Source organism: Trichomycterus rosablanca, chromosome 12 (genome assembly GCF_030014385.1).
Source record: "Trichomycterus rosablanca isolate fTriRos1 chromosome 12, fTriRos1.hap1, whole genome shotgun sequence".
NCBI lineage: Eukaryota > Metazoa > Chordata > Actinopteri > Siluriformes > Trichomycteridae > Trichomycterus > Trichomycterus rosablanca.
The window spans coordinates 3,741,301-3,753,397 of NC_085999.1; the positions used below are offsets into that span (position 1 = coordinate 3,741,301).

Sequence of the window (12,097 nt, forward strand, 5' to 3'; positions counted from 1 at the left end):
CCACCACCGCCAACTTGCCACTGTTGGGCCCCTGAGCAAGGTCTTTAACCCTCAATTGTGTTCAGTCATAATTGTAAGTCGCTTTGGATAAACGCGTCCGCTGAATGCCGAAAATGTAAATGGACGTGCGTGCGCGTTCGCGTGTTCGCTCCTCCCCGGCGGAATGTGGAGGCTGAATAAAAGCGTCCTGCAGCTCTTTTTCCCGGCAGAGGTGCTGGAGAAGGAGGACAGGGGGAACAGGAACGATCAGGAACGCTAGTTTTGAGTCAGCTGCAGCTCTCTGAACTCTCTCAGTGTCATCCACTACAAAGGAGAGGAGCTTGTGGCCGGTGGAGCTGTGAAGATGGCTGGTGCCAGTGTGGGTACAGTGCTGGCAGTGGCAGTGCTGATCACCGGTGCCGTGCACTGCATGCCCAACGGGTTGAGAAAGAGCAGGAGGCAGGCACCGCCGCGATCCGTACCATCCGTCTCACAAGGTGGGTTTACCTGCGATCTGCTGGGTTTTCTGGTGTATAAAAGCGCTGGGTTAAGTTTGACTTTTGATCTTGTTTTGAACAAAATAATTCACACAAGTTTGCTTAAGTGTGTTATATATACTATAACTCAATTTACTGGGACTTTTAGGGTTTTTTTCTGGTTTAACTTTTATTGTGGTTTACAAATAATGATCACACTAAAATAAAGTTGCACTATTTTCTGCAGAAACTTTTTGTTGAACGCATCTTCATCATTAGACTTACAAAGCAGCATCTTAAAAAACACAGACTTTATTACATTAATTCTGCAAATTACAATGCAGACGTGCCCCCCTTAGACAAACCTTTTACTCAACTATGATAAAAGACTTTTTTTTGCTTATTCGTCTCTTAAATGAAAGCTTTAAAATAAGTAATGGGTTGTACCATTGATAGCAGCACATGGATGAACGAACCATGCATGGTTGGATTACAACTTTTCATCTTTTTGTGGGCGGCACGGTGGCTCAGTGGGTAGCACTGTCGCCTCACAGCAAGAAGGTCTTGGGTTTGATCCCCAGGTGGGGCGGTCTGGGTCCTTTCTGTGTGGAGTTTGCATGTTCTCCCCGTGTCCGCGTGGGTTTCCTCCGGGAGGTCCGGTTTTCTCCCACAGTCCAAAGACATGCAAGTGAGGTGAATTGGAGACACTAAATTGTCCATGACTGTGTTCGATGTCATGAACTGATGAATCTTGTGTAATGAGTAACTACCGTTCTTGTCATGAATAAGTGTAAAATCCTAATAAAACAAAACAAACATATTTTTGTTTGTATGGATTTTCCTTTTCCAATGACCAAAAACATGCCAGTAGTTACTCTAAAATAAGTAAATGTGAATGAGTGAGTAAGTGGGTGTGGCTCTAAAATGGACCAGCAACTTTTAATCTGTATATCTGCTGTGTTTGTGGAATTCAGTTGAATCAATACGTTTTATATGGTTGCTGTTATGTAGTTGGTCACATGCAATTTACAAAGCAAATGGTTAAATTAATACAGTTAACTATTTGACCACCTTATTTAATGCATATAACCCTTAGGAGAATATCAGAAAATATGTAAATATATGACTGATGACTTTTGTACCTGGTGGGATAACAGAGTGGTCTTTGTAAATGCTTAACTATTCTGATAGTCAGATGTACCAATGTACTTTTATTGTCTTAAAAACTTGGTTATATGTAATGATTATTCATCTCTTTCTGAGTCTTTTTGTATTGTTTTATTTGGTAAGACAGTTTAATGTGGCACAGATTGCTTATTCTACTATTTTAACAGTTACGTCTGAATAGCCAAGTATCTGCAGTTACCAAGCTCTTACAAAAGTTTGTCCCATAAGAATGCCCACACAATCAAGATCAATTCTACACTTTTTTACAGACCTCACACAACTGCAACCACATGTCAGTGTAATTAAACATCAGCCTGACCAATGATCTCGGAAGCAGGAGGGTCTAAGCTGCATATTAAGCCCTGATTGGTTAAGTTGACCAGTCAAATTCAAAAGCCATTCTTAAAAAATGGAAGCTCATGAATTCATGAATCTGTGTCTAATCACAGATTAAAACACCTCCCCTGCGGTCATGTTTGAGCTGCCCCCGGTCGTCCATCTGTACTGATACTAACTATAAAGCAAAAAGGGTGTAGATTCCAGTTTTAGTGTTAACAAAGTGAGTAGCACATGGTTTGCAGCAGGATGACCCAAAACCTCATTGATGACATGCATATGAATATGGGCCCATGTGTGGTGTGGTGTTTTCCAGCTGCATTCCACATTGTTCCTGCATAGATTCTGAATCACTGCAACCCTAGTCAGATTTGATGAGTTTCTCGTTTCAAATTCAGCTGTTTTATTGAAGGAAAGAGTTATGTAATGTTATGTAAAGAAAGATCATTAATATATGCTGTATCAATAGCATGTTTTAAATGACATTTGTGATGAACGATTTGATGTCTCGACTTCCTGTGCTGTTTGCGGTTACTCAGAAACAAAATCCAGATGGGGGCTTTTGGAGACATAAAGCACTCTCCCACTTATCTAAATATTGTAACTCTAAACCTTCTTGACATTGTCATAGACATCTGTGACCACAGGACCCAAAAATAGTATAATTGTCCTAATTTTTTTTAGTGGAAAGTTGGGATGACATTCTTGTCTCACCTATTTATTAGGAAACAGTTGTGTCTGGCATATGTGAGGCTGTGCACATTTACACAATGATGGCTAGAGGTTCTCATACTAGAAGAAAGAAGAAGGTCTCACTTTCCATTTACATTTGCAGCATATAGCAGACACGTTTATCCAGACTTATAGTTAAGACCGAATACAATTCAAGCAATTGAGGGTTAATGGCCTTGCTCACTGTGGCAGTGGTGGGGCTTGAACCAGTAACCTTCTAAGTTCTAGTCCAGTGTCTTAACCGCTAAGCTACCACTGTTTCTACCATTTTCCAAGACAGTTAGCTGTTTTGTGTTAGGTGAGAATTAACTAGCGAGATGAAACTGGCATGACTAAACTGGAGGAAAAAGTTTTAGAAACAATACAGACCGTCTCTAACAAAGGCAGTGAAATACTGAAAGCTGAGTCAACATGTGTTTTCTTTTGAGTTTTTTGTTGATTTGCAAGAGGACAAAGTATACTGTTTTACTTCCAGGACCAGAACAAAGTAGATAATGAAATAGTCAGCAGCCCCTTCCTTTACATCACTGCTGCTCAGACCGCAACATCTTCGACATGTTCAGCAGGAACAGATTCAGTTCTCCTTTCTGAATTTTAAACCTCTATAGCAAAGCCAAATCTTCGTCCTTGATGTAAATATTTTAGGAAAAACACAGGAAGGGCATCACACCAGCTTGAGAAGACTGGCATTTAGCATCTGTGCAGCTGTGCGTGCCCTTTGTTTAGGTTTAGAAGTGGGTAGACTGCCAGCTACTTAGAAAACTTTTTGGTTTGAAAGAAAGAAAAAAACTTTGTGGTCGTTTCAGTTTCTGTAAACAAGATAAAAAAAAGACAAACGTAGTTGGCAGGCAAATGTAATTACTTATGGAGCACAGGACGGAGTTTAAGCAGCTCATATGCTTGTGTTTTTCAGAGGAGCTTTATGAAAAACAAAGCTTAACTTCCTAGCTTTAGTTAAAAGCTTTTTTATTCTCCCAATACATAATACAAGTAACAACAGTTTTCTCATATGTGATACTGAGTTTGAGAAATGTGATTGTGTATGATATGATTTTGTATTGTCTGCAGAAAAGTCAGGAAAGCCAGTAAATATTTGGCTCCACCTTCTATATGGTCATCTGTCACAAATCAGTAGTGCTTGTATCAAATTGACTAGAGATACAGTATAGAAACAGTACATTAAGTAAGTATTGAGACCTTTTGCACACTGGGTTAAGAGTGGATTAATTTGTAAAACTGGCATCTTTATTCATTCAAAATTAAATTCAATCACCCATAATGACAAAGTGACAACTTATTTTTTAGAGTTTTTTTTTAAATAAAAAAAATACAATTTCTCATGCACATTTAGACCTATTTAGACCTATTATTACCTGTTACTTTGTAAAAGCCCCTTTGGCAGCAGTTACAACTGCAAGCACTCATTGCATACACATTGTATACCCGATTTTGGGCAGTTTATCCCAGTTTTCATGCCAGATCCTATAACGCTGTATCAGATTAGATGTCGAGCATCTACAAACTGTATTGTTCAGTTCTCTCCCAAGATGTTCAATTGGGTCTAAGTCTGGGCTTTGAATTTAATTTTAACTGGATATGATGGACATTTATTACAGTTGTTAAAAAATTATTAAATAAATTATTAACAAAAGTATTCAGACCATTTGCTGTCAATCATCAAATTGTGGTCAGGTGCTTACTGCTTTGATTATTCTTGAGATGTGTCCACTTACGGACATTCAGAGACTTACCTTGAAGCCACTTTGGTGTTGTTTTGGCTGTATGCTTTGGGTCACTGTCATGTTAAAGAGTAAATTCATTCCTGAATGAAGTTGCTTGTGTTTTGGAGAAGTTCTTCTTATAAGGATGTACCTGTTTTTGGCTTGCATTTCCTAAATTCTTACCAGTTTATCTGTACCTGATGGACTCCAGTTGAGTTTTAGACACATCTCAATGACAACTAAAGCGGAAAGCACCTGAACACAATTTAATGTATGACAATAAATGGTCTGAATACTTTTGTTAATAATTTATTTGTTCATTTCTGAATAAATAGGATAATTGGCAATTATATTCAGCTGGAATTAAATCCACAACACAATTAAGCGTCCAAAAAGTCAAGGGGTTCTAATATGTCCTGAATCCATTGGTAATATGGTAATATGACTAAGACAAGTAAGATTTTATTTAGAAGGAAGTGATTTTTAAACACTCTTTCTACAAAAGTACTATGACATAACTACTATTAAATTCATTTAAAATGCAGTTATGCTGTGATCAAGGACTTTGTAGTGCTTACTCATGTGGCACTTCAGTTTTTAATCTTTTTCTTACCATTTTAATGTTCAAAGTGTCTGGAGTGTTTGGAAAGCCTTGTTGTAATTTTCCACCGTGTATTCCACAGATGAGTGTTTTGAGAATGGACGGGTGTATGGACTGGGTGAGCAGTGGGAGCGGTCCTATCGGGACAGGGTGCTACTTTGCACTTGCTATGGAGTTAGTGGCATCCAGTGTGAAACGAAACCTGAATGTAAGTTCGTATATTAATTTCTTAAAACAGCAGCTGTGTTGCTTTTTTTTGTTTTGCAATCGAACCTACTCGAATTCTGTGTCTGTTTCAGCCGAGGAGATCTGCTACGATAAAGTGAACGCTCGCTCGTACAGAGTGGGAGAGACCTACGAGAGGCCGAAGGACGGAATGATCTGGGATTGCACATGCATTGGCTCTGGCAGAGGAAAAATTAGCTGCACCATTGCCAGTGGGTAGACTTTCGACTCTGTGAGTGTCAGACTTTCCAGGTGCAGCAGGCTGTATTTACTTACTTTTATACCTTTACAGACCGTTGTCATGAAGGGGGAAATTCTTATAAGATTGGAGACACATGGAGAAGACCACATGACACTGGAGAATACATGCTGGAGTGTCTCTGCCTGGGCAATGGCAAAGGAGAATGGACGTGCAAACCTGTTGGTAAGATTCTACAATAAATGTTTGATCAAAGGCACCATAGTTCTTTTTATCAAGATCAGAGGAGTTTAAAATGTGTAGATGACACAAACCATCCATGGTGAAAGTCGGGCCTTGATTGGCCCTAACTATCTGAAAGGGAGGGATGATATTTCTTCCAGATTCCAGAGCATTCAACATCCTTCTATAAAAAGAGGCTTTGAGTGGCGTTATGTGTCTAGGAGGAAGCACATGCTAGCCTTACCACCCCTTATTGATGGCTAAAGTGGCAGTTAGCAAAGTCTTTAGGGAGTTGAAGAGAAAATAGAGTAAAAATACCATAAGGCCAGATCAACCTGGACCTCAGCTGGACATACTGATACTGTCCATGTCATCATGAGTATGTATATGACAAAATGAGTATCATGAGTGTGTATATGACAAACCAGCAATAAATATTGATGCATTGTAATGCTGTTCCATTTTTGGTGTGTTTATTTCACTCTTTATTAGCGGAGCGCTGTTATGACAATGCAGCTGGCACCTCTTACGTGGTGGGTGATACCTGGGAGAAACCCTACCAGGGTTGGATGATCGTAGACTGTACCTGTCTGGGGGAGGGAAGCGGACGCATCACTTGCACATCAAGAAGTAAGAGAACCTATGGATGACTAAAAAAACTTTCTTTACATGATTAAAACGGTCTGAACCACTCGGTCTGAATCCAGCTGGTTCTTATTTAAATTATCTAATAAAAGTAATTACAGTAAAAGCCTCTGGGATTACGAGCGGCTCTTTGTAGAGCCAGCGTACAGAAAACACACACACTGCTCTGTAAACCTTTATTTGGATTTATTTTAAATGTGTGTCCGGAAAGTTCTGCTGTTTCTCACTGAGACTTTGTCAGGTTAGTTTGACTGGTGTGAAACCTCTGATTGTGTGTTTGGCATCGTCAGATCGCTGTAATGACCAGGACACACGCATGTCTTACCGCATCGGAGATACTTGGACTAAGACAGACGCCCGTGGAAACATCTTGCAGTGTTTGTGCACCGGTAATGGCCGTGGGGAGTGGAAATGTGAAAGGCATGCTTCTCTGCACACGTCCGGCCTGGGTAAGACCTGCTCACTTGGTAGGGAATGTTAAACTGTCTACCCAAACATTTGTGTTTTTTTTTTTCCATGTCCGTATGCAGGCAAAAAGTATTAATTTACATTTTCAGCATTTAGCAGATGCTTTTATTTAGAGGGTTAAGGACCTTGCTTAGGGACCCAACAGTGGCAACTTGGTGGTGGCGGGGCTTGAACTGACAACCTTCTGATTACTAGTCCAGTACCTTAACCACTGAGTTGTCACTGCCCATGAAATACGTTTATTATTTATAGTAAATGAATTGCTTTACTGGGTGGCACGGTGGCAAAGTGGGTAGCACTGTCGCCTCACAGCAAGAAGGTCCTGGGTTCGATCCCCAGGTGGGGCGGTCCGGGTCCTTTCTGTGTGGAGTTTGCATGTTCTCCCTGTGTCTGCTTGGGTTTCCTCCGGGTGCTCCGGGTTTTCTCCCACAGTCCAAAAACATGCAGCCAGGTTAACTGGAGACACTGAATTGTCCTATAGGTACCTAGCCACTAGAATGCAAAAAACAGTGCATTGTAGTGCCGGTTCCAAGCCCAGATAAATAGGGATGCTTAAATGCTTAAAATACAATTTATTTTTATTTTTATGTTTATCCTGGTCAGGGTTGCAGTTGGTCAGTTTCCCTCCAAATCACTGGGTGCATTGCAGTATCACACAATGGGCAATAGATACTGGAATCCTTTAAAATATAGTATTTATATATAAAAAGACATTTTATTAAGTACTTAGCAACATTTCTGTTAGTAATTTATTGTGGCATGAATTTAAAACCTGGAATTAATCAGGCAAATAGTTTGAAAGCCAAATGAAATGCAGGTCCCCTTGGTATTCATGCTGGATTGTTTTGAGCACTAAAATATTCAGGATCCAACACATATTTCATTTGCTCTCCTTCAGCAAGACAGCAAGTAAAATACACGACGACTTAAACACTTACTTACACTGTTTTGGTTCCTGCAGGTACCGGTTCCCGTGTGGTTACCAACGTACAGCCGGCCGTGTTCCAACCCCTGCCCATTCCTATGGCCCCTCTTGAGGGCACTTGTGTGACAGACTCTGGAGTGACTTATGGTCTGGGAATGCGCTGGATCAAGACTCAGGGCAGCAAGCAGATGTTGTGTACCTGCCTGGGAAATGGTGTCAGCTGTGAAGACTGGGGTCAGTTTCCAAATGTAGTTTATACACTTAAAGTGGCACCAGGTGCTGTTGAGTTTGGGTAATTAGTACCACGTTAAAAGGTTTTCGAGCTCTTTAATACTTGATTTTTGTATTTTTTTGCACAGAGGGTCACGCTCGGGTTTTTGGCGGTAACTCCAACGGACAGCCTTGCGTTTTCCCCTTTGTGTCCATGGGCAAGACCTACTACTCGTGCACCACGGATGGACGCAGTGATGGCCAGCTGTGGTGCAGCACTACCCCTGATTTTGAGAAAGATCACAAGTTTTCCCTCTGCACGGAGAAGAATGGTGAGATTACTTTTACAATTAAAGGCATTTTGCTTCTTTTATCTGGTAAAGAAAACTGAGAGGATTAAATGTTTACAGCTATTTATTTAATATGCTTGTTATTTTATTTTAATAGTTATAAAAATCATTTCAACAACAGTTTTAATATACTAACATTTTCGTTTTTGCCATTTAGCAGACGCTCTTATCCAAAGCGACTTACAGTATACTGTCTAAGCAATTGAGGGTTAAGGGCCTTGCTCAAGGGCCCAACAGCGGCAACTTGGTGGGGTTTGAGCCAGCAACCTTCTGCTTACTAGTCCAGTACCTTAACCGCTAGGCTACAACTGCTTAATTGGATTAGGACCAGTAGAAGGAATGTGCATTTACATTTTCAGCATTTAGCAGACGTTTTCATCCAAAGCGACTTACAGAGCTGTGACACTATATTGTCTAAGCAATTGAGGGTTAAGGGCCTTGCTTAAGGGCCCAGCAGTGGCAACCTACCAGTGGTGGGGCTTGAACCCGCAACCTTTCAATTGCTAGTCCAGTACCTTAACCACTAGGCCACAACTGCCCTGATAACCTGCATGTATGACATTAATTTCTTTATTTTCCACATACATGTCATGGGCGGCACGGTGGCTAAGTGGGTAGCACTGTCGCCTCACAGCAAGAAGGTCCTGGGTTCGATCCCCAGGTGGGGCGGTCTGGGTCCTTTCTGTGTGGAGTTTGCATGTTCTTCCCGTGTCTGCGTGGGTTTACTCCGGGAGCTCCGGTTTCCTCCCACAGTCCAAAAACATGCAAGTGAGGTGAATTGGAGATACTAAATTGTCCATGACTGGGTTTGATATAACCTTGTGAACTAATGAACCTTGTGTGACGATAAACTACCGTTACTGTCATGAATGTAACCGAAAGTGTAAAACATGACGTTAAAATCCTAATAAACATACAAACATACAGTCATATATAATAGAATTGTTGTATAACATCAGACTTCTATTAAATTATCAGACCTATTACATGACTTATATAATAAGTAATTTTTATAATTAAGTAATTTTTAACATATTCTTACTTTTCTACTTTTTAATATATGTGTACACACTGTATTTTTTATTTTTCTATTCTTGAAAACTGCTGTAACACTGCAAATTTCCCCCGTGGGATAATAAAATGCTATCTTATCTTATCTTATCTTATCTTATCTTATAAGTATATTATATTATACCAAGTATAATACATGGTTCTGGGTAATGAGTAGTACCCAGTGTTTCAGGATGATATTGGCCTCCAACGCCCACTTTTTATATTGAATTGACTTGACTGCCAGTTGTATAATTCATTCTGTGGACCTTTTTGTTCCAGTTTTGGTCTCAACCAGAGGAGGAAACTCCTACGGCGCTCTGTGCCACTTTCCTTTCCTCTACCACGGCCGTAACTACACTGATTGCACTGCTGATGGACGCAGGGACGGCATGAAGTGGTGCGGAACCACGTATAACTTTGATGGAGAACAGCAGTACGGCTTCTGTCCCATGACTGGTGAGTGTGCTAGTAAAACATTTTACTTGGAACTCTGCAATGAGGAAAGGTTAAGAGGTTAATGGTCGACTTCTTAACCTGAGTGCATACTCAGAATCTGGTTATTATCACCAGTCCCGTACGTCTCTTAAATCTGTGTCCTGGGATTCTGACTTGATCCTAAAACTATGTGTGTGAGGCTTGTCTATTGTGGTCACAACTAATTTGTATTATGAGAAGATGGTTAATCATTTGTTGTAGATTTGTTTCATTGTTGTAGTTTGTAAAATGCATTTACATTCACATTTGTATTCAAAGAATTTAGCAGACGCTTAAATCCAAAGCAACTTACAGTTACGACTGAATACAGTTTTGATGGCGACAGAATCAGGCTGCAATACATGAATAGTCGTGAAGAATTAAGATTTTTGCTTATTGCACACATATATCGGGTGATTTTAAATGGTTTATGCAAAAACAACAATAAATACATCACAAAAATGTAATTTAGTCTTGTCAGATTTAAGTCAACCTCTAGACGACAGTACTCAGCATGCTTTACCTCTCTTCTGTTTGCTTTGTATTACGTTCTCGTAGTTCTTTTCAATTAGCCTGTTTATTTACAGATTGCAAAGATACTGTAAATACATTCATGTGTATTCTCTAAACCATCAACTTTTGTCCCTAATACTGGGAGGAGTCACAATAAGAGATAAGAAGGTGCCACCGGAGGGGAACAAAGGATCAGTCTGCACCCATCCAGCCACATTAGCATAAACACTCGGCTCAGAATGGGGTCTTTGATGGGTGTCGACGACTCCTAATTACTAAGAGCTAATTAAGAGGGGCCAGACAGGATCTCGCAGACCGCTGCAAATAGTAGATTGATTGAATTTTCGTGATAGGGTTGGGAACGTTAGCATTAGATGTTGGTTGATGCATTAGTTGTCACGTGTGACTGAGGAAGTTGGTACAAAATAATACACAAAGTTTCACTTTAGCACACTTATTATGGAAAATCTATAACAATGATGTGGCTACAAGTAATGATGGTAGTTTACCTTACGATAGTGAGGCTGTTGTGTCAGTACGTCTTTTTTCTTCAAATAGCTAGTAGTTTTTAATTATTTACTTGACATTTATTTAAAGTGTTTATAAACTGTACTTAACTGTACTCACACGTACTTTAAAGATATTTTAATCCATTATGTAATAGAGGCAGTTACTTGTCAATTGGCGAAAGCACAATTAAGAAAACAAGTTTTCTGCCCCTAACAAGGAGCTTTACTCATACACCAATATTTTGGGAGTTTTTATTGTTGATAAATGCATGTAGTGTTTTCTGTGGACCGTAGGTCTCTTGTTTAATGAGAAGACAAAAACAAGTGCTTTGTTTCAAAGCTTGTTTTTATTCTGATGGATTATTTACTGCATAATAATTGGTTTTGGAAGCAACTGGTCTTTTTGTAATGTTCATATATGCACAAGTTCAGAGGTTTAGTTAACAGAATATATACACAGACTGACCTGATTAATAAAATAATATTTAGGTGTATTTATTGGAATTCTCAAAATCAGATCAATGCTATACTTTGTCCGATAACATAAACTTGAATAAGAATTGAAGGTTGGTAACAATTTTTGAGACAGACAGACAGACAGACAGACAGACAGACAAATATTTAGACAGACAGACAGACAGACAGACAGACACATACAGACAGAGGGACAGACAGACAGACAGACAGACAGACAGATAGATAGATAATTTATTAATCCCGAAATTTAAGGCCTCAGTAGCTTGTTACATATAACAAAGGTGATTCACAGTAGACAGACAAGTACCTGCATATAAACACACTACAACAACAGGGCCTGTAGGTACATATGGAGATGTAATTTGGTATAAAGTATAAAATACAAAGTGGTCTACAGTGCACTGATTTTAATAATCAGATTACCTAAATCAGGCAGTAATTGATTTAGTATTGTGTCTGTAAACGTAGAAGAGCACTCACTACTCTGCCTCTAGGATTGCTTTTCTCTTTTAGTTTAAATTGTGTTTAATATTAAAGTATCCACATGTGTTTTTAATGCTTTGAACCTGGCTAAATTGTACAGGTAATTTGGAAATAATTAGCCATTTACAAGCACCCCCGAATGTCACTTTAGGAGTAATTAAACCCGTGGATAACGGACCACAGTTCTCTGGCAGCAGTACCTACGAAATGATGTTTGGGAAAGCTGTGGCCCCATATCTGCTCTGGTGTGCAGATGGTGGAGGTCTGGTTGTCAGTAAAGCATTAAGAAACTGGCTGGCGTCCAGGGCAGCTGCTCTCAGATCTGCTGGCTC

General features: G+C 39.7%; 1 protein-coding gene across 1 annotated transcript in view; it reads left to right on the top strand.

Annotated features, from left to right (window-relative positions):
• Positions 1–231: 231 nt before the first annotated feature.
• fn1a (fibronectin 1a) overlaps positions 232–12,097 on the top strand; it is a 66,208-nt gene continuing 54,342 nt past the window's right edge. Inside the window, exons 1-9 of the mRNA XM_063006450.1 lie at positions 232–476; positions 5,095–5,220; positions 5,312–5,449; positions 5,530–5,661; positions 6,151–6,288; positions 6,594–6,752; positions 7,733–7,930; positions 8,056–8,238; positions 9,589–9,765. Coding sequence (XP_062862520.1) covers positions 344–476; positions 5,095–5,220; positions 5,312–5,449; positions 5,530–5,661; positions 6,151–6,288; positions 6,594–6,752; positions 7,733–7,930; positions 8,056–8,238; positions 9,589–9,765 — 1,384 coding nt within the window. The 5' untranslated portion in view covers positions 232–343. The remainder of the gene's footprint in view (positions 477–5,094; positions 5,221–5,311; positions 5,450–5,529; positions 5,662–6,150; positions 6,289–6,593; positions 6,753–7,732; positions 7,931–8,055; positions 8,239–9,588; positions 9,766–12,097) is intronic.